General features: G+C 45.0%; 1 protein-coding gene across 12 annotated transcripts in view; it reads left to right on the forward strand.

The window, feature by feature from the left end:
• hts (adducin 1-like protein hts) overlaps positions 1-20,048 on the forward strand; it is a 178,408-nt gene that overhangs the window by 91,669 nt on the left and 66,691 nt on the right. For all 12 annotated transcript variants that reach the window (XM_075677124.1, XM_075677125.1, XM_075677122.1 and 9 more), the window contains 4 exons: positions 6,721-6,855; positions 7,146-7,244; positions 12,756-12,971; positions 14,829-14,959. In XM_075677124.1, the coding sequence (XP_075533239.1) occupies positions 6,721-6,855; positions 7,146-7,244; positions 12,756-12,971; positions 14,829-14,959 (581 nt within the window). The remainder of the gene's footprint in view (positions 1-6,720; positions 6,856-7,145; positions 7,245-12,755; positions 12,972-14,828; positions 14,960-20,048) is intronic.

Raw genomic sequence — 20,048 nt, forward strand, 5'->3', positions numbered from 1 at the left:
ATTTTTGCAATGTGTACACATTATTCTTTTTGCCGCTAACTAATATGTATATCATAACTTTGCCAAAGGTGTATCTGTTCCTTTTGTTATTTTGGGGGGGAAGTTTGTAAGGCGCATAGAATCTAAACGGATTCGCGTCCCTGCTGAAATGTCTGCAGTTGTTCATTTACTTGCTTTTTGTTGTCATACTGTATCCTTGTATGTGTTTGTATTTTCCACTCCTGTAATGGCCCTTCATGGGCTGACTATTATTAAATAAACAAAAATAAATAAAAAGTGTGAAGTTTGAAAGGTAAAACGCCATTGCAAATGTCTTATTGGCAAGTGTCGATGAAACACAATCTCCCGATAACAGCATAGTAACTGTCGACTCTTTGCAGCTTCATGCAACAGCGGCATGTTTTACCGCATTCATGCCGACTTGGGCCACAATGTCTAAGCTGCCTGAGCTGTCATTGGTCCAGATTTGTTCAAATCGTCTAAATAGGCATAATGCACGCGCTATTGTACGGAGAACTGTGCATAGATAAGTGTTGCTGTCGTGCCCTTTAAGATTTCACGTGTGCCAGTGCCATCTCAGTGGCCACAGCCGTCATACTGCCTCGACCTCTCATCTCGCTCATCTCTTGGCAATCGTATCTACGTCACTGTTGGAAAGGAGCAGTCACTGTTGGAAAGGAGCAGTCACTGTTGGAAAGGAGCAGGGGGGCACATCGCTGTGCATGCAGTTCAGTGGCACTTCCATGCTTCAGAACTTCACATGCTCCCTCCTTTTACCTCCGGTTTTGAAGTGTTCGTTGTAACAGTACGGTGCTGTTGAAAATATTCATTATATCTGGGTGCAGTTTCGGTAGGCAGGGTTGGAAAATTGTAAACTCATCGAAATGTAGTCGTTATAACCAATAATTATATCTGGGGTTGTTATAAAGGGGTTCGAGTGTAATTGTTTTAAAGTGGTCAGTTTTGCCATTCGAATGTAATGCGAGGGTCAAGTTTAAGCAACAAATATGAAAAAAAAAAAAACGCGCTACAATTCAGTAAATACGATAGCTCAGCAGTGGCCATATCAGCGTACACGTCCCCTGCTTTAAGAACACTGGTTTCAGTTCCATGCAACAGGCATCACATGTGGATTTGCGTCAACGAATGAAAATTTGCCCGATGGGGCCGTAATCTCAGTCAGTTGCTTTTAGGGAAACGCTTTGTTGCATAATTGTGTGTACTGAGAACTGAACGCATCGGGGTGTCTACAAAACTGCGGTCTGATAAAAATTTGTCCAGCGACGCTGAATCTGCATATGATGCCTGTTCATTGGTGCCAAAACCAGCGTTGTCAACAAAGGGCGCATTTTCTCGGACGATCACTTTGAAGGACACAAATAGCCCTATTTGTTAAGCACGAGAGGAGGCGTGGCAGCTGATACTGTGGCCACTATCTCAAGTGCCATAAACAAATCCACATCAGTGGGATGTGGATTTCTCATTTCTTGCAGCACTTCATTTCATCACCAAGCCACAGTTCACGCAAACCATCATATCATGTCAGTAGAGGTCAATGGCAATCCCACTACACCATTTCAAACAGGCATCGTGGTAGATAAAAACGGGCAATCGCAAAAGATGGCAGCTGTGATGTATTTCGAGCACCAACAACTGGCACTTTCCTGTTTTTGTATGTAAAAAAGTTCAGACGATTACAATACTCCCTAATGTGAAATTTGGGCGCAGCTCGCGACATATTGGCTGGCACGGACAATCTTTCTTGTGCGGCACGTTGTAAACACAAGCAAAGTATGGTGAGACTGCCTTGCTAATCAAGAGATCATGAGAGGCAGCACATTGATGACATGTGGGCACGATTCACAGCAGCCGCCGCAGACAGACCTCTGCGCACGTGGCACTTTTTTTCTGTAATGGTATCGGTGAACAGACAATGCGCGCTACTCTGGTGCCATCTCGTAGCGGTCATTGCCGTAGAAAATGTCTTGCACAGCACTACACTTTTCTTCTCACTCTTTTCGCCATACCTTCATCTGCCGCTGCGCTCCGCGTTCGCTCTTTCATCTTTCACTATGCTCGTTGGCTCACTTAAGCCAACGGATTAAGATCCTTTAGAGCTGCGCTCTAAATACTCGCAAATATGCCGTGGCAGTATTTATGCTCTTAGCACTACACAGGTAGATAATACAGGGCCTAACGTACTGGTAGAGTTCGTTAAGGCAGGATTAGAGTTTAGTGGCATTTCATTCTCGAGAGATACGAAATGCATAAAATGTTGCGGGCATTCGCTGGGGTTACAGAATTTATCATTGTGGCAAGAATTTCATTGTCACTGGCTTTTGTTATTGTAGTGTTCGACTGTAACAGAAAACAAGAAGGCAATTAGGGATTCTTCATATAACTAGTACAGTTAAACCTTGATATAATGAACTTTAATATATATAACAAAGTATTCAACTTTTCATAAGTTCTTATCCATAAAACACCATGTGTTTTGAGCCTCAAAATAACTCGTGTGTTTGCACATTTCAATATAACGAAATTTCACTGCTCCCACAAAGCAATACTGAGGCGATAAATGGAAACTGCTGCAGGCGCAGGTGATCAAATGGTCGAATTACATGTGGCTGCTCGCAAAAGCAGCTCTCAAATCATGCGCCACGAAGCAGTGCCGAGAAGCGAAACAGCAAGATAATCTCGCAGTCATGATCCATATAAACTACAAATGCGATAAGATCCTATCGCGCCATCTTTTTGTGCGAGCAAAGGGATAGGGGCAGGGAGGGCCAGCGTGTAAAGAATTTCACAAAATTTTAATTGCAAATAGCTAATTGCACAAAATAATTGCAAGCTTCTCGGTTGCATGCTTAGCGACCAAGTGAAAGGGCACATAATTTCCTAGTCAATTATGTATTTTTACTACATCCACTGCATACACGCATTCTTCAGTAGAACAGACAGTGCACATTTCACAGGTACACCATCAGAAAATGGCACAAAATGCACATTGACGAATGGCATGCAGCCACTCTGATTGTCAGTGAGCACTGGCCTCAAGCTCCACAACTAGAGAGGCTGGTGCTGCTGTTCATGTGGCATTCTGGATTGCATCACTTGTTCATCCCATCACTTGCTATGGGAGCAACCACAAATATGCTACCATTTATGTTTGCCATCGCTGCGTTGGCCAGTGCAACAGTAACCTGGTGCTTTATTGTTGCACTGGAATGTAGGTAGGTTAAAATCAGTGTTTCACAAATACGAAAGGTGCTGCAGCAAGCATGGCCATTCAAAACAGTTAAGAACACTGCACTTTCTTCGGGTGGACTTGACCATCAGAAATATTTAGTACAAATTGGCTGGAAACACGCAGGAAAGGAGCACTGTGACGACATGTGTGTTAGTGTTGCCTCACATTGCTTGGCTAACCGAAGTTTTCTTCGAAAGTTTTGTAAAGATTAACAAAAGTAGTTAAAGGCATTTTTTATGCGTGGCATTACAATAAAGCTGTTCATATACAGCCTCTGCGGTCATGGGCTCATTTTCAAGTTACTAGCAGTATGATGCCAAGTTCGGAGAAGAAATTGTTTTTGCGAAAGAGTAAGAATACAGATTAATAATCTATCTTAAATAGGACATATCATATTTACTCGAATCTAACGCGGACTTTTCTCATAAAACGAGTCCAAAAATTGCGTGCACATTAGAATAAAGTATGACCCTAAATCTGCGTTGCCATATCACCATCAGCATTTCAGAATGGCCGCCTTGCACGCGGTTTGAGCCTAGCTGCCATAGTTTTCTTCATATGCTGTAGTACGTGTACTTAGGCAGTGCTTCTTTTAGCTTAGGTAAGTGCATCGTCTGTCTTCCCGTTTTCTGCGTTTGCTCAATCAGCATGGAAGTGCCAACTGCAGACATGCCAAGTTCATCACGATGCTGCAATTAAAAGGAAAGTGATCACATGTGCGGAGACGGGCGGAAATCGGGCTGCATCATGGGCGTTCGAAGTTCCAGAGACTCGCGTGCGGGACTGGCGCATACAGAAGAGGCATACTACACCGGTGGCTGCTACGTACGGCACTGCCAAACAGCCCCTATTTTAAAAGTGATCTGCGACGACGAAAAGTCTATGCGTCTAGGCACACCGTGCTGTGTTCTCGGTGCTTCGTTCGCATCGAAGCGAGAGGCCGCACAAAAGTCAATTCCCTCGCTCCTGCTAGCGCACTTAGTCACTGCAGCGTTTAAGTGTTTCCGCGGTCATTGAGTGAGACGTGCTAATTTTTGCTTGTGCATGCGTGACACCATGCTTGTTAATTTAGTTAATAAATGAATGCGTACAAGTTTATACGGCCAATAAACTGCTTTCTTTGCTTTTCTTATAGCTGTCTACTAATATGCTATTGTAATCGATGCTTCACCTTTCGGGCAAAGCTGCGACTTTGTTTATCGCAGCTTTAGTGCATTGGGAGCAAATCATTTTTTTTTCCCCAAATGAGAGAAAGTTTCATTTCTGTATGAAAGAATGAGGTGCACGGTACTGTAAAGGGCTGTTCTTTTTTTTAGGTCACGGCAAACGGGTGCGCGTTACAATGGAGCGCTCATTAGAATCGAGTAAATATGGTATTTTGTGGCATTTTAAGTGTTATATACAGTTGCCGACAGATTTGAGGTCCTCGCGTGAACCGAAAAATAGCACGAAAAACTTGTTCACCCCCCCCCCCCCCCCCCCCCGCCTGCAAAAAGAAGAAAAGGAACCTACCAATTAATGGGTTTAGAGTGGCTTAAAAAAATCACTAATAATGCCCTGCCTCATACTACGCTTAGATGTGATCAGATTAGCTTGGATTTACACAAGAGTGACTTCGCCGCCATATACAGTCTACAAGAGTGTCGCCACGTTAGCGATCTGCATTAGCAGAGATCGCATGGAGATCGAAGAAACTGCCCATATTACTTCGCATCACTTCGCTACCGCGAAGGCACGACAGGTGGAACCAATCATACAAATGCGAAGCAGCACACACTCGCAAAGATTCGACAACGTCTACGAGACACACCTGCTATGTGGACACACCACATGCAAAATAGCAACCGAAACAACACCGATCCTGCATAAATGATTGACGCTAGTGCTGGCCACAAAAAAAAAAAAAAAAATGTGCTGTCCCCAGGAGCGTTTTGTCGCTAATGAAGCGTGGCCATGGCCTCCGAGACTGCAGGATGGTGCACGCTCTCAACTGATAGCTTGCGCCTCCCAATCTTGGAGGCTATAGAATGGGCCACTAGAAGCTGAGTCTGGCCAAGCCAACACGAAATACAGCATGCAGCCTTCATGATCGGGTAGCATGGCTCAAATTAGCGATTTAGACTTGAAAATCAAGCTTTAGGGCCTAAATCAGTCACAACAATGCATTGGCTCTGCGGGAACCCTGACGGTGCATTTATAAAGTCTGGAAAATCCGTCGGCCACTGCAATGTGAAAAAAAAATTATTTAAAGGTTGTCAACAAAAGTCTCACGCCGGCTTTCATAACCTAAATTTAGCTCTCCATACAACAATTTTTTGGCAGTCAAATCTTAATGCACCCAAAGATTTACATGATCTTGATTTTTAGTTTTCAAGATTGAAATCCCAAAGGTGCATTTTCATTAAAAATCTGATCCTGAGTGTAGTAGCTCTAAAAGACAAATTTTAGTATTGTTACATTGGAAAAAAAAAAAAGGAAAGAGAACGTTTCCTTGAGTGTTCAAATCGCGCAGACGCAGCTCGAACATATCCTGCCTACCACGCTCTTCTCCAATGTGTTCTGCTTAGTACTCCACACTTGTGCTGCAATAGGTTTGCAAAAATTCATTTTTCAAACATTGTCCACATGTGATCGGAATTTGAGCATATGACCGAAACACTGCATCTTGCTTATGCCATCTGCGGCAATGTCGTACTTTTCAAGAGGGCGCACCACAATACGTCGGCAAGGCCAATTTACCATCAGTTGCCTGTGCGTGGGTTGATAGTGTGCAGCCTTGATAGCATTTCATGCACTTTGTGTTGGTGGGAACATTTACTTTGGCATTTGACTTAGATGTGTTGCATAGAGGTGCGCTTTCTTAGCAGAGTGTAGGTGTAGACCAGTTCGTGATTCACGATTTTGGGAAGTTACTTTCTTGTGTGCGTTTTCTTGCCTTGCTTTCCAAGCATATTTTTCTATGTTCTTCAATTTAACTTCTTTCTCATAAAGTTAAGCACATATTTTTGTTGACTTTTGTGTGCCTTTGAACATCCTTCCTTATTGCCCTTCTCCTCTATAATACTGTGTGCCCTGAGAGTATTATAAATGAATGTCTTCATGTGTTAGATTGAATCTAGATTGAAGCAAAAAACCAAGTCCTCGCCTAAACTGCTGCTTAAAAACCCGCCGTGGTTGCTTTGTGGCTATGGTGTTAGGCTGATAAGCACGAGGTCGCGGGATCGAATCCCGGCCACGGTGGCCGCATTTCGATGGGGGCGAAATGAGAAAACACCTGTGTACTTAGATTTAGGTGCACGTTAAATAACCCCAGGAGGTCCAAATTTCCAGAGTCCCCACTACGGCGTGCCTCATAATCAGAAAGTGGTTTTGGCACGTAAAACCCCATAATCTAACTGTTGCTTAAAACTGTATCTGTGTGAAGCATCTGAATCTTCAGTGTTTTGCCTTTTGGCATGTGCATGTTTCAGGTGTCTTCACTGAAGCAGGGTCTTCTGCCTATCACACCTGATGCTGCCCTGCTTGGGGAAATCGCCTACCATGAGTACAGAGGCAGCAGTGCAGACACGCATGAGGTTGCACGTAGCCTGGGGCCCAACAGCAAGGTTTGATGCTAGGTTCCTCTTTTATCATTAGGGTTTGTAATATATAGCCAGGCTTTTCTGTGGAACAAGGTTAAAAAGGAACTCTGAGCAGCCTTGAACCACCCGCACTTTACAGATGAGCTTCTAGACATTCAGTGAGCATTTGAAGCCATAATATTTGGAGCACATAGCAGTTCACTTGTTTACAAAAGATGCAACTCTTAGAAGCAGCCTGCTTGCCCAGATTGCTGTTTTGCAACAAATCAAGCTGTTAAGAAGTGGTTGTGTTATTTGCTTGTTGAACATTACAGGTTCTGTTCCTGCGTAATCACGGGGTGCTCGTGTGTGGAGATTCGGTGGAAGAAGCCTTCTCTAACCTGTGTTCAACTATAGAGACATGTGAGACACAAGTACGTGGTAGAATGCGTTTACATTCAAGGCTATTTCTTGCCACCTATGTTGGTGTGTACTGTTATCTGTCAAAAGCAGGACGTGCTTCACAAACGTGTTGGTAAATGAGGGGGGGGGGGGGTACTTTTACCAGTATAAATGTGAATAATGCCCACCATTCACCATAAAGATGTGTAAACCCACAAAAGAGAAATGAAATAAGATGTATCTCACACGTACGCCTGTGAGATACACCCCTCCTTTACATTGCAAACAAGGAACCACATCAAATGGACTCGCACATGAAAGAAGCGCATGAAGAACACTGCCAAGAACAACAAGCGAAAGTGTTTGACATTGTAGTTCTGCGGAAAGCTGCAAGGTGGAGAGAAGTATTTTTTTTTTCTTTTTTTCGAGGAACCCGTATGGGTTTCCTTTGTAGCAATTGCTACGAACGGGTAGATGTCTGATTTTCTCTTTATTCATTACTTCTCTCCACCTTGCGGGTTTCCGCAGAACTACTACGTTAAACACTTGCCTTTGCTTCGTGTTGTCGACAAATTCGACTTCGCCCTGCCATCTGCTAGCCGCCTGGTTAGCTCAGATGGTAGAGCGGCTGCCCCGGTGGTCCTGGGTTCGAGTCCTGGACCAGGACGAATTTTTCTTCAACTATGAGGCTTTTCTTTAGAGGAACCCGTATGGGTTTCCTTTGTAGCAATTGCTACGAACGGGTGGATGTCTGATTTTCTCTTTATTCAAGCGAAAGTGTAAAACAAAGATCTCTAGTAGCGGCTCTTTAATTAGCTCTGGAAGAATTAGAGAAATATATAGTATTTGCGTAACAATCGGGTTTTTTTTTTTTTTTTTTTTTTTTTAATCCCTCGTTTACTGCTCTACCAAGTTAAGTGACAAAACCAACTCTTAGAAGAGGGGGTTAACCGAGGGGCCGGATTTTTTATTAGTCATATCATAAGAAGCCAACAAACACTGACACCAAGGACAACATAGGGGAAATTACTTCTGCTTAAAAAATGAAATAAAGAAACGATAAATTAATAGAAATTAAAGTGGATGGAAAAAAAAAACTTCCCGCGGGTAAAAACAACTTCCCACCTGCGGGAAATTGTTTTTCCATCCACTTTAATTTCTATTAATTTATCGTTTCATTATTTCATTTATTAAGCACAAGTAATTTCCCCTATGTTGACCTTGGTGTCAGTGTTTGTTGGCTTCTTATGATAAAACCAACTCTTGTTATTTGGGAAGTTGCGTAGCGATGCATGGCCACCAGTCCCATACAACCGCGCAGGACGTTGCGGTTCTAGACGTACTGCGCCCACCGCGGAAGGTTGGAAAAACACCAACATTAGCATAGCAGAGAAGTGGCTATGTCGGCCGGGTATGCCGCTTAATTTCAGGGGGCCCTGGCAGTCAAAATTAATCCAGTGCTCCACTACACCATGCCTCATAATCAAATTGTGGTTTTTGCACATAAAACCACAGAATTCAATTCAAACCATGCTGGGCCCCTTTGAAGCGCTGTACCCAGCCGCCACCTGGCTTGAAGTCCACATTGTTGATGAGTAGGGTGAACTGCTTCGCCTTTGTGGCCAGAATTGGCCCGGCGATGGGCAAGTTCATAGCATGAGCACCGAGAAACCATTCATAGAGGGTCTCTTCCACTTCCTTTAGGCACTTTGTCGAATGCGTTTACACCCGTTGTCTACCGAGCAGTTTTCTTTGACGAACTTCTCTGCTGAGCGGTTGATTATTGACACTCAGTTGCCATAGTTCATACTTCACAAAACTTCACTTCATTTCCAAATCAATAGGAGCACACTTTCTTTTCACCAGCAACATCATGTTTGGCGGTCAGCGGGCGGATCAGCCATCTTCCATTTTGACGGCGAGTCAAACAAGGCAGAGAAACCATGTGGCCACGAATGACTTCGACGCAACCGATAGACGAGCACAAGCAACTTGATCCTTTAGCAAAACTGCGCAGAATGAGGGGCCAGTGATCAATGTGGGAGCAGTGCAGTTGGCGCAGTCTATTCGTGCTTCGGAGGCTGGCGAGGCATAGAGCTGTGGGCGCAGTCTATTAATATTCGGAGGAGTGGGAAGGCAATGGGGAAAAAGGCGCACAAGGCTGGTGATGCGAAGGATGAGTGCACAGCGGCCGTTGGGTCAGTGGGTAGGTTGCAGTGGCTTGAATTTTTTTCTTTCTTTCTTTCTTCTTCTTTCTCCCCCCCCCCCCCCCCCCCCCCCAAGGATGTCACGTTCACGTACCTTGCTGCATGCACACCCAGCAGCCAGAATTCATTGATAGCCTACAATGCGGCATGGGGGCATTGTAGTAAGTGGATTATATCACCATAGTGAACGTACAAAAGTTGACGATGCAACAGCTTCTCGTTGTTATAACTGATATATTGTTAAAATCGGTATCTTTATAAGTGGGTTCGACTGTGTAAGTGGACTGCACTGTAATATGCACGTAGACCTAGCCTAAAGGGTCACTGAAGAGAAACACTAAGGCTGTGTTCCAATGCTCGCCGTAGACTACAAAGTAGCTGGCTAAGCGGGCACCATCCATCTTAAGTCTCATTCATATTCTGATGCAGCCTTCAAAAAAGGCAGCTTCACGAAGACAGCATTGAAGTCAGAAATGCTGCAGGCTGTGTTGCTGTCTAGATAAGATGGGAGCTGAGCAGAATGCTTAGAAACTCAACAGGAGGTTATGCGAAAAGGAAACATAGTCCACTTTCCTGTGCGCTTAAAGGGAAGCTGAAGAGTCTGTCGAATTCAATAAGACGCACATATACGGATGCGGGAACCTTATAAACGATGCAGGTAAAATTTTGGGGGGGATTTTTCACTTAGGAGCGAGGCAATCGTCGTTTAAAATTGCGATGTAGCTCCGCCCCCCCGTCGAGCGCCGCGCGCTGCTGCTGACGCTGACGATGCGAGCGGAGACCGGAAACCACGGCGTAGTGCACTCAGCACTGGTGTTCCGTTTCTTCGCAGTCTCCGTGACCGTGCCTGACCGGGCTTATTTCTGCGTGCGTGCCGTCCTAATCTGCTTCGCTCGACCCTACATTCCTTTGTTTGTGTGTATATAGTTGTGGTAGTAGACGTGCGCAGCATCAATTGAACTTGTAGGCCGATCATGCCGGCGTTCTGTGCAGCCTACGCTTGCACGAACGCCAGCGGCCGCGACGATGTTCCGATGTTCCATTAGTTCGTGCAAGACAAGAAGCTTTCAACTAAGTGGGAGGCTGCTGTGAAGCGAAACAACTTCAAGCGCTCAAGAACAAGTGTTGTGCTCTAACCACTTCCGTGACGATTACTACCGGAGTTTATCAATAATGCGTGCTTTGGGTTCTCCTTCGTGTTAGCACGCTGAACGGAAGGTGCATGTTTATCTACCACCCTTGACGCAGGTTTCATCGCCAAGCGCCGCGAATTTTCTGTTCACACGTGTGTTGTGAAACAGCCTGCATGCAGCTACCATAACGCAGTGCAAGCGTAATGTTGCTTGTGCGGGAAAGCCTGCTCACGCCAGGACGCTGCGCTCCCCCTGCTCTCGCACACATAGACCATCTCACGTAGTCGACTGAATTCGCCGGTTACGAGTAGCGTGCGGATGCTGTGCTGATGAAGGTTCTATACTACACGTGCTTCAACAGCCGGTAAACTTTTCCCGCGTTTAAACAGTCTGTGTAGATTGCCGACAGCTTTGGGGCAGCGCACAAATGCTGAAGATTGCATCACCGCTTACGTTCTGCGAGGATGCATGCAGGAACATAACGCTGCAGTTTTTTGGATTACGCACTGAAATCTCAATGCCGGGACGTACCATCAGTGTGATGTCACGGATAAGTTTTCTCGTATTTGCACCTCGTTGGCTCATTAAAAGTTTGCAGAACTTGGCATGTTCACTATTTCACCCCTTTATAACACAATGCAGGACATTTTTACTGAGAAAGAATTAACTAGGCCCTAGCGGGCATCATCAATATCCATGACAGTATAGCTAGAGAGGAGAATATTACGGTAAATTTGGGACTCTGAGATTACCATAAGAACCCGCGTATAATATGAACCCGCATATAGGACAAGGTGAAATTTTTGGGACTCGAAATGTAAAAAAGTTTTATCCGCGTATAATAAGAGTTGCGAAAACTCTAGGAAAACATTTATTTAAATTGCACTCCGCACTTTAATCGCTGTCTTCCTCAGCTGCGCTCTCTTCAGATGGGTCCTTGTCGGACATGTATTATTTTATTATTTATTTATTAATATTATCGTTGTTGTTGTTGTTGTTGTTATTATTATTATTATTATTATTATTATTATTATTATTATTATTATTATTATTATTATTATTATTATTATTATTATTATTATATGCAGGTTTTAACGGTATTATAGCCAAAAAGCAGTGCTTGTTTATGCAGTTATGAAGGTTCAAGAGTCAAGTTTGAAGACGAAGACTGCATGCATTCCACTCCCACCACAGCGATAGCACTGAAGGACCCTCTACGTCCCAATATCTTTACAGACTCCAGGTCTGCAGCCAGAGCTTTTGCCTCCGGCTCGATCTCAAAGGAGGCGGCGGCCATCCTCAGCAGCGAGGGGGCTGCTGGTTTTCATAACATCAAATGGTTCCCGGCCCATATGGGAATCAATGTGCACTCTGAAGTTGTTAACGCCAATGAGTTGGCCCATGACTGTGCGCGAGGTCTTACACACCGCGGCGGTTCAGGTGGACTCACGGGCGGCGACTTAGGACTGTACAGGGATTCACTTCTCACCTTCCATGAAATCTTGGTACATTATCAACTCGCTCGACGGGCCTTTCCGCTACCACACCCTAAACTTAATAGACCACAATCGTCTGTATTTCGCATGCTACAAACGGGGTCGTTCCCCTCCAGGGGCCGATTCAGTCACTTTGCGCCTAATGTAGAACCCCACTGTCCAGACTGTGGGGAGGCGTACTGTTCCTTATCCCATATGCTCTCGCAATGCCCTGCATTACGCAGCTCATCGCTAACCACTCTAGCCGACTGGGAGGCAGCCCTTAAAAGCGGCGGCCTCTCAGAGCAACTACGGGCTGTCCAGAGGGCCTGCGACAGGGCGGAGGACTACGATCTTGCTACCCCAACGTGGGTGCTACGGGGACTCCCTGAAAAGGGAGGTACCCTAACGCTGTTCCTCGGGACCATTAGTAAAGTTCTTTTTCTGTCTCTCTCTTCACTTTTGCTAAATGAATATGGGGTTGAGCAACCAACTCTAAGCAGGGGATAGGGCTGTCAGTTAGTTTATAAAGAATTAAAACATCTGATACAACCCGCCTCAAACTAACAGTAGGTAGGGTGGTAAACGAGGCGCGGAAAATGATTAGTCGAGAAAGCTATGTGCACGAGTCCATTCCATGACTGGTAGTTGAAGCGACATGGCAGTAACTTGGAAATGTTTCTTCTGGTGCTGCACTTGTAATCTCTGGTCATCTCTCACCTGCCCAGATGAAGCTTGCACCCATTGGTTTCGACAATGTGCACCTTCTCTCGGAAGAGGCGCAGCGCAGCATGCGTGAGGAGCACGCGCGCCAGAAGGGAGTTGATGAGCCCCTTCCTGGTGGGGACGAGGACAAGGAGAAGGCTGAGCCGAAGGAGAAACCCAAGCGCTGGCGCCCTTGCGACATTGTCTTTGAGGCCCACATGCGCACCCTTGACAACTCGGTGAGGAGTGCACTTAGCATATCACACAGGGAAGTTGGTCTCATGATTGAGAAAGTGCTGGACACACTTATGGTGATGGCAGAGTGAGCAGAACTGTGCAATGCAATCCAGTTATAGCAAGCTTGGTACAGGGAAATATTTCTTATATAAAAGGTTGGGCACCAGTTGTCGTCACTGAAACATGCCAAGCTTCAGGTATCTCAATTTGGGTTGTCAGTTACTCGTTTTTAAACATGCAGTGTGAAATTGGGCAAGAACAAAAGAACCAAGGAGGACAGAGGCCGCTCTCTCTGGATTCCTTTGTCCTTGACCATTTTCATGCTGTAGGTGCAGAATGCATATTTTAATTTCTCTAGCTACTAACCATTGTTATACATTGCTCAAGTGGAGGCAGAAGCCCTTCTTGGTATTGAGCAATGACAGGCTGGCCTTAATCTTGTTGCTAGAGCGAGAGAAATTTTTTTTTTTGTGCTTTTGAAGTACTACAGTAAAATCTAGTTCAGATATCGCTCACGAGACTGAAAAGAATGTCAGAATTGATGGGATGTTGAATTGTTAAGGCTATCAAGAGAATAATAAACAAATTTCTATTACATCAGGACACATTTATTTACTGAATGTATCAGCAAATCCTGTTTCTATTTTGCACAAGAGCACTGTGGAAGCTGCAATTCTCATCTTGCAACTGATTAGTGCTTGCAGCAGCGAAGGCCTCACGATTTTCACATTGCACGTGCAGTGCAAGACCCACGTCTGAATCCAAGACATGCCTTTTACCGCTGCTTGCACATCCCAATTTTTTGCCTGTGTGCTGGTTGACAACAGATTGTCTGTCTGTCGTGATGTAACAGCTGGTCGGTTCGATGCCAGCGTGCGGACCCTACAGTTGCACTGTAGAATTGGTTTTAGTTGACAGCTTCCGCTATGTTTGTGACATTGCGCATCCATTGCTTAAAGTCAAGTCTAAACAAAAATGCTGCTTGCCACAACCACTGCAAATGAAACAGTGTTCGCTGTCCGTGGATGGTGACTACCAGTGAGGGCACAGTCAAAATGGAACTGCTGTTTGTCACAACTGGTGTGGTCGAAACTGTGGTCACCATCGAAGCAGTCATAGATGGCAACTATGTAGTTCTGAAGGCATGTGGCCAGCATGGTGTCATGCACAGCAGTAAACAAGAGAAAAGGCTATAAAGGCACAAATAGGAACGTAGCGTTCTGCATTCCTGTTGTTGCCACACAGTTGCCACTGATCAATATGGCGATGCAGATACTATGCGTCATTTCGGGTAGACGCTAGCTCCGCTTTTGTGGCGCTTCAAGGGTTGTCTGAATTAACCACTGTGTGGCCAGACAAGTCCAAATTAACAAGTTTGATGCCATAAAATAATGCATACACCTGCCGAGACCTGGGTACAAGTCCAAATTATCCACTTCTCTGTATTAACAAGGTTTTACTGTAGTTGACTCTGTGTTGGGGGTCTACCGCTGTCTGTGGAGAAAAGGCAAGGAGGTCCTCTGGAAGCATTAGTACCATCCATCCTCTGAACTGTATTATTTTGTGCTAAATATAAATCTTTGCATAGCCTTCAGATCATGCCTGTGTAAACCAGGAGGTGTCTTGTTTTTGGCAAGTGCAAGGACAGTGAGGTCTTTTGAGTGAGGTGTAGGCACTGTAATACAGAACATGGAGACAAATACAAGTTAGCGTTATGTCCTGCCACTTCCCATATTTTCTTTTGTTAATGTAAAATACTTATGCATAAAAGCCATTTTACATTTGTGTAGGGACTAAAGTTTTCTATGTGATTCTCTGCCATCTCCAAGTGTTCAACCTATACTGCTTGCTTTTTTTAGGGTCACAGAACAGGATACATCTATCGACAACCACTGCTGCGCAATGAGCAGCCACGTCTCAAGACTGATGTGGAAGTGCCCCCATCGGCCAGCTCCATCGCGCAGTTTTTGGAAGAAGATAAGTGGCTGAGGTAGGAACATGTTTGCCGACCTTTCCTGTGTATGGCTTTGTTGCCTTTCTAAAAACAATGCTGTTTGTCATTGTCACTGAAACTGCAACACCGCATTGCCACATATTTTCTTTTGTGCATGCATGCATTGATTACACCCATATGCTTGCATACACATGTGCTTGCATGTTGCCTGGTTAGTCTGTGCATTAATGATTGCCATGCTGGTGCTACAGATGAAGGATAATACACCCTATGTGTGGTTAAATCTGCATCCCCTGGAAAGGAAAATATGCCCTATGTGTGGTTAAGTCTGCATCCCCTGGCTCTTGAACAAAGGGCAACTGGGCTTTGCTAGTTGAATGATCTTGAGTTTAACTGTCATCACTGTCTAGTACTTTGGTTACTTCATCGCAGCCCTCATCTGAGCAGACAGCAAGGGAGTTCATGTTATTTGAAGCTGCTTCATGATTCAGAGCTGCAATAATTTGTAATAACAGGCAGCTTGGCTTGGCTTGACCCGTAGTTTGCATGTGGTCAGTGACTCCTGGATTGACTGAACCATAGCAATAGTGTCCTTTCTCTATTTTGGTTTCATGGAGGTGCTGGCAATATCAAAACAAAAGTAATGCTCTTTATGCTAGTCTAGATGGGCCAAATTGGCATGCTGTCACCATGCAGGCAGGATCTGAAAAGTTGAATGGGGCTGTGTAATGAAATCATTTGAAGTTTAGATCATCCTCATAACTTAGCTTCCAGATTCTTGCCTATCGCATACCTAACCTTTTGAATATGTATCCTGCAGTATGTGACTTAGTTTCTGAGAGTGTTTCGCTTGCATAATACAGACGTTTCAGCTTATGCTGGTGTCAGTGTTTTTGGTGATTTGCGTTTTGTGTTCTTTTAGGGGTGTGTAAATACCGAACAGTACATTTTAAGTCAAACATCAGAAATTTTTTTTTTTTTACAGAATTTAATGCTTATAAATTTTTGGCAAGAATATATGGAACTGTAAATGCGTGGCAGTCTACCATTGTATGACGAATGTAGCAAACTTAGGTGCGTAGAAATCAAGAGACAGTAGAATATCGTTGATACAATCCCGTTATGCAGTGTGTCTAAACGGAACGAAGACAAAAACGAAAAATGACACAAAACTGTATTTTTGACTGGAACGAATTGAACTGAAACATTGTTTTTGTTTCGTAGTGAAACTGAAATATTCATAGGTTTTCAGTTCAAGGGGAAAGTGTGCAATCTCAAACTATCGACGTCACAATGTCAGAATTAGCATGCATCTCAGGGGTCCACATACAGTAAAAGCTCGTTAATTCGAACCGTGAGGTGAAGCCGCTTCAGTTCGAACTAACGAAAGTGAAGGAGAACAACAGTACACTGCGATTTGGAAGCAGTAGGGCAAGTCAGAAATTTAATGCTTGAAAAAGTCCGTGATCGTAGTCTGCCTTTTTTCCTTCAAGGCTACAGCTAGGACTTTTTGCTCTAACGAGCGAATGTGGCGGGAGGCCTCCTCTTCGCCTTCTTCAAAACTGAAGAAGAGACGGGCAGCTTTCAATCCAGCCATGACCTCCGCAGCAGAGAGCTGCACTGGTGCTTCGTCTTCCTCGTCACTGGCAGCGATAGGTTCAGCGCTTCTGACCTGAGAAATTATGTCCTCACCTGTCAGCACACCACACACCACTGCACTCTCGTCCACATCGACATAGTCGGCAAAGGAGATGTCGTCCAAAACGTCCGCCATGGGAGCAGTGACGCCATCTTCGAGCACAGCAGGTGGCTGGTTTCCTCCTTGTAGAGCTTGCACGCCGAAGCCGCAGTGACGATAGCAATTTGCTATCGTAACCGCAGTTACTTGCTCCCAAGCACGTACAAGCATGTGTAGCGCACTTAGGAGCGTCACCTGATGTATATTACACAAAATAATTTGCTCCGGCAGATGGTGCCGCTAAAATGATTAAAAATTTTTAATGATACCTTGGTCCATGGGCTGCAGCACCGCTGTAGTGTTAGGTGGAAGAAAGGCTAGCTCAATGGCCTTTGTCTCAACGTCGACCTTTCGAGCCGAACAGTTGCCAACGAGCAGGAAGACTTTCCGTCCACAACACTCAAACTTTTTGTCCATCTTCGCTAGCCACTGTCTGAACAGTTCCCCCGTCATCCATGCCTTTCTGTTGACCGCGTCCACTGGGAGGGACCGGATGTTCTTGAAGCAACGCTGACTTTTCGATTTGCCGATCACTTAAAGCGGCAGCTTTTCAGTTCCTGCCATGTTCGCTGCAACCAACACAGTTATTCTCTCCTTGCTTCTTTTCCCTCAAGTGCACTTGTCACCTTCATATGCGATTGTTTTGGCAGGCAGCAATTTGAAAAATAAAGCAGTTTAGTCTGCATTAAATGTATCCTGCGGAGAATACTTCTCCATGTGGCCTTGCAACACCTCGGAGTGCCAAGTGTCACACGTTGCAATGTTTACGGCCTTTGCTTCTCCCGACACAGCACGGAAAACAAGGTCGTCACGCTTGCGGGAACAGTGCAGCCACCCATCTCAAGCAACAGTCGTAACCCAGCTGCAGGGCAGAGTCCGCTGCCTTCGCCAGTATCACAGGGCTGATCAGTGGAATATCCTGAGCGCGCATGTCCTTTATCTGAAGCAGTAACGCTTTCTCGAGGTCGGGATACTTTGCGGGCCGCAACCTCTTCTTTTCGTTGGCAACTTCTGCTGCCAAGGCATCTTCAATAGCCCTCTTATTCTTTATGGAAGTAGATAGCGTGCTTTTCGGTATTGCATGCTTCTTCGCAATTTCTTGCTTACACAAGAGTCCGGCGTCCGCTGCCCGCAGGATATCTCTCTTCTCTTGCAGTGTTTTGGCGCAGTGATAGCGTGTGCCCGCCGGCACACACCATCTTCAAGTCTTAGCTCTGGGTACGACTGTGCCACACCACCAATGCCCACCGAAACGAACGTTAGCCGAGGCTTAACACCATCACAATGAATCGCGACGGCTGGTACCTCCTGAACTGAAAACAGACGTGCACAACCGATGAAGACTGCCGAGACAGACGCTGAACATGTAAAGGTGGCAAAGGCCCCGAATCGTCGGTTCTTGATTTCAAGCGCAGCTGCGGCGCACTTGATTCGCTGTGTTTTGGTGCTTGCCGCGCCATCTGCCACACATTAGCAGCTACACAAAAATTTGCAAATCCTCAGAGATTCGCGACGGGCAAGAAGTCTCGGAGGTCATGCAGAGCGGAGAGGAGGCAGCCGCCGCTGCCTTCTGGCCGACCCCGCGCCAGTTAGATTTTTCCCGCTTTTGCCTTCTCTCGCCGTTCTCTCCGTTCCAGAGGCGACGCAGCCTTGTGTGTAGGCAGTAAGCGCGTTTCTCTGGCCGTGTGCCAGGCGCCAAGCCGCTGGCATGGTGGTGCGTTGTTCGAATTATCCGTGGTGGAACCTTCTCACGTTCGAATTAACAGGCTTTTTTATACATAGACTTCTGTGGAGCTTGGCTGGATTAAATCGTACAGTTCGAATTATCCATAAATTTGAATTATTGAAGTTCAAATTAACGAACTTTCATTGTAAGCGCTTATCTCGGGCAGGGATAGTGCGAGCGATAGCTGGTTGAGCGCTCCACTAAACTAAGCCTGCCTCTTGGTGTACTAGCAGATCGCCATCATAGCAAAACCCAAGGCCTGCACACTGAAGAGCTTATCGTTTTGTTTTCTACAGGTACAACACTTTGTTACCACAGTTTTATGATTCATTTATGTTTAAGTTCATTTTATCGGAACAGCAGTCTCTCATTTCAGTGAGTACACTTGATGTCATGCTGCTTCTGAGATCATGCTTAGTGCCCAGACTCAAGGCACACTGAGCATGTCAGAATTCATAATTCACTTATTGATAAAACCAAGTAATAGGTTTTTATTGTTACCTTGCGTCAAAAATTTTTGCATGTGCCCCTAAACCATCATGAATTGTTACGAATTATTTTTATCCCCGTTCCAGAGCAGAACCTAAATGGAACTCTTCCAGTGGAACAAAACTAAAGCCAGAATGAAAAACCTTTCCTTCCGACACCCTGCCTTTACGTACAATTTCCTGGCGTCTATGTTGGTGATCGAGAACACAAAAATATTACGCAATACAGTTGAGTTTCTTTTTTACCGGTTCATCCATTCCCGGGCAGCACAATTTTTCGGCACAAACGTTCATAACATAGCTGAACTGCTATTGTATGGTAACTTTTTCTGCCGTTATATCCCATGTAAAAAAAAAAAAAGGCAGAGGCGCACTTGATCGAGAAAACTAGCCCATAGATGAAAGGTCCCGGCCAGGCCCATGGGAATGCATGGGCACCGGCGGGAGCCTTCAGTTGGGATCGAATTAATCAGAATCAAATTAACGGCAGTCTAATAGGAAAGTGCAATTATGTTGCGCATGGTCTTCAAAGCTATAAAACTCGTGGGACACAGGTTGCGATGAGGACTTGTCTGTTCACTATGTCAAGGCAAGTTATAGTGCAAAAAAGCCATAAGGACACAGGAAGAATTGTTGGACACACAAGGTACTGCTGTGGGTGAATGTGTTTTGACCTCGTGGGTTTTTTCAGTGTAGCTTGCGTTGTCGTGAAGCCCAATCGCAAAAGCTCTGATGTCACTACAGTCAAACCTGGATATGTCGAACTCGAAGGGGATTGCAGAATAGTTTGATATATCAATAATTTGATGCATAAAACAGAAATTTATACAAAAATATTTACAGCGGTTCACTATACGCAATGATTTGTTATAACCGGGTTCAGTGTATCTGGTTTCGGCTATATTTTGTGCTGCTGAGAGTGGCTCTGTGACACTTGTCTCAGGTAGCCATTGTGTGTGTCTTATACAAAAATTTGCATTGCCTGTAATGGTTCGCATTGAAAAGCGATCAGATATATCAACAGACTGGATCAACACATGATCAACACGATCAACCTGTGACAAACCACCGGACTTGCTCGCACACCCACTTCGTCACCTGTAAGGCGGAACCCACCTGTTTATTTCACATAGCAACAAGCACGACAGGTTTTGTAAAACTCGTTAAATGAGA

This window comes from Dermacentor variabilis, unplaced genomic scaffold (assembly GCF_050947875.1).
Source record: "Dermacentor variabilis isolate Ectoservices unplaced genomic scaffold, ASM5094787v1 scaffold_12, whole genome shotgun sequence".
NCBI classification, from domain to species: Eukaryota; Metazoa; Arthropoda; class Arachnida; order Ixodida; family Ixodidae; genus Dermacentor; species Dermacentor variabilis.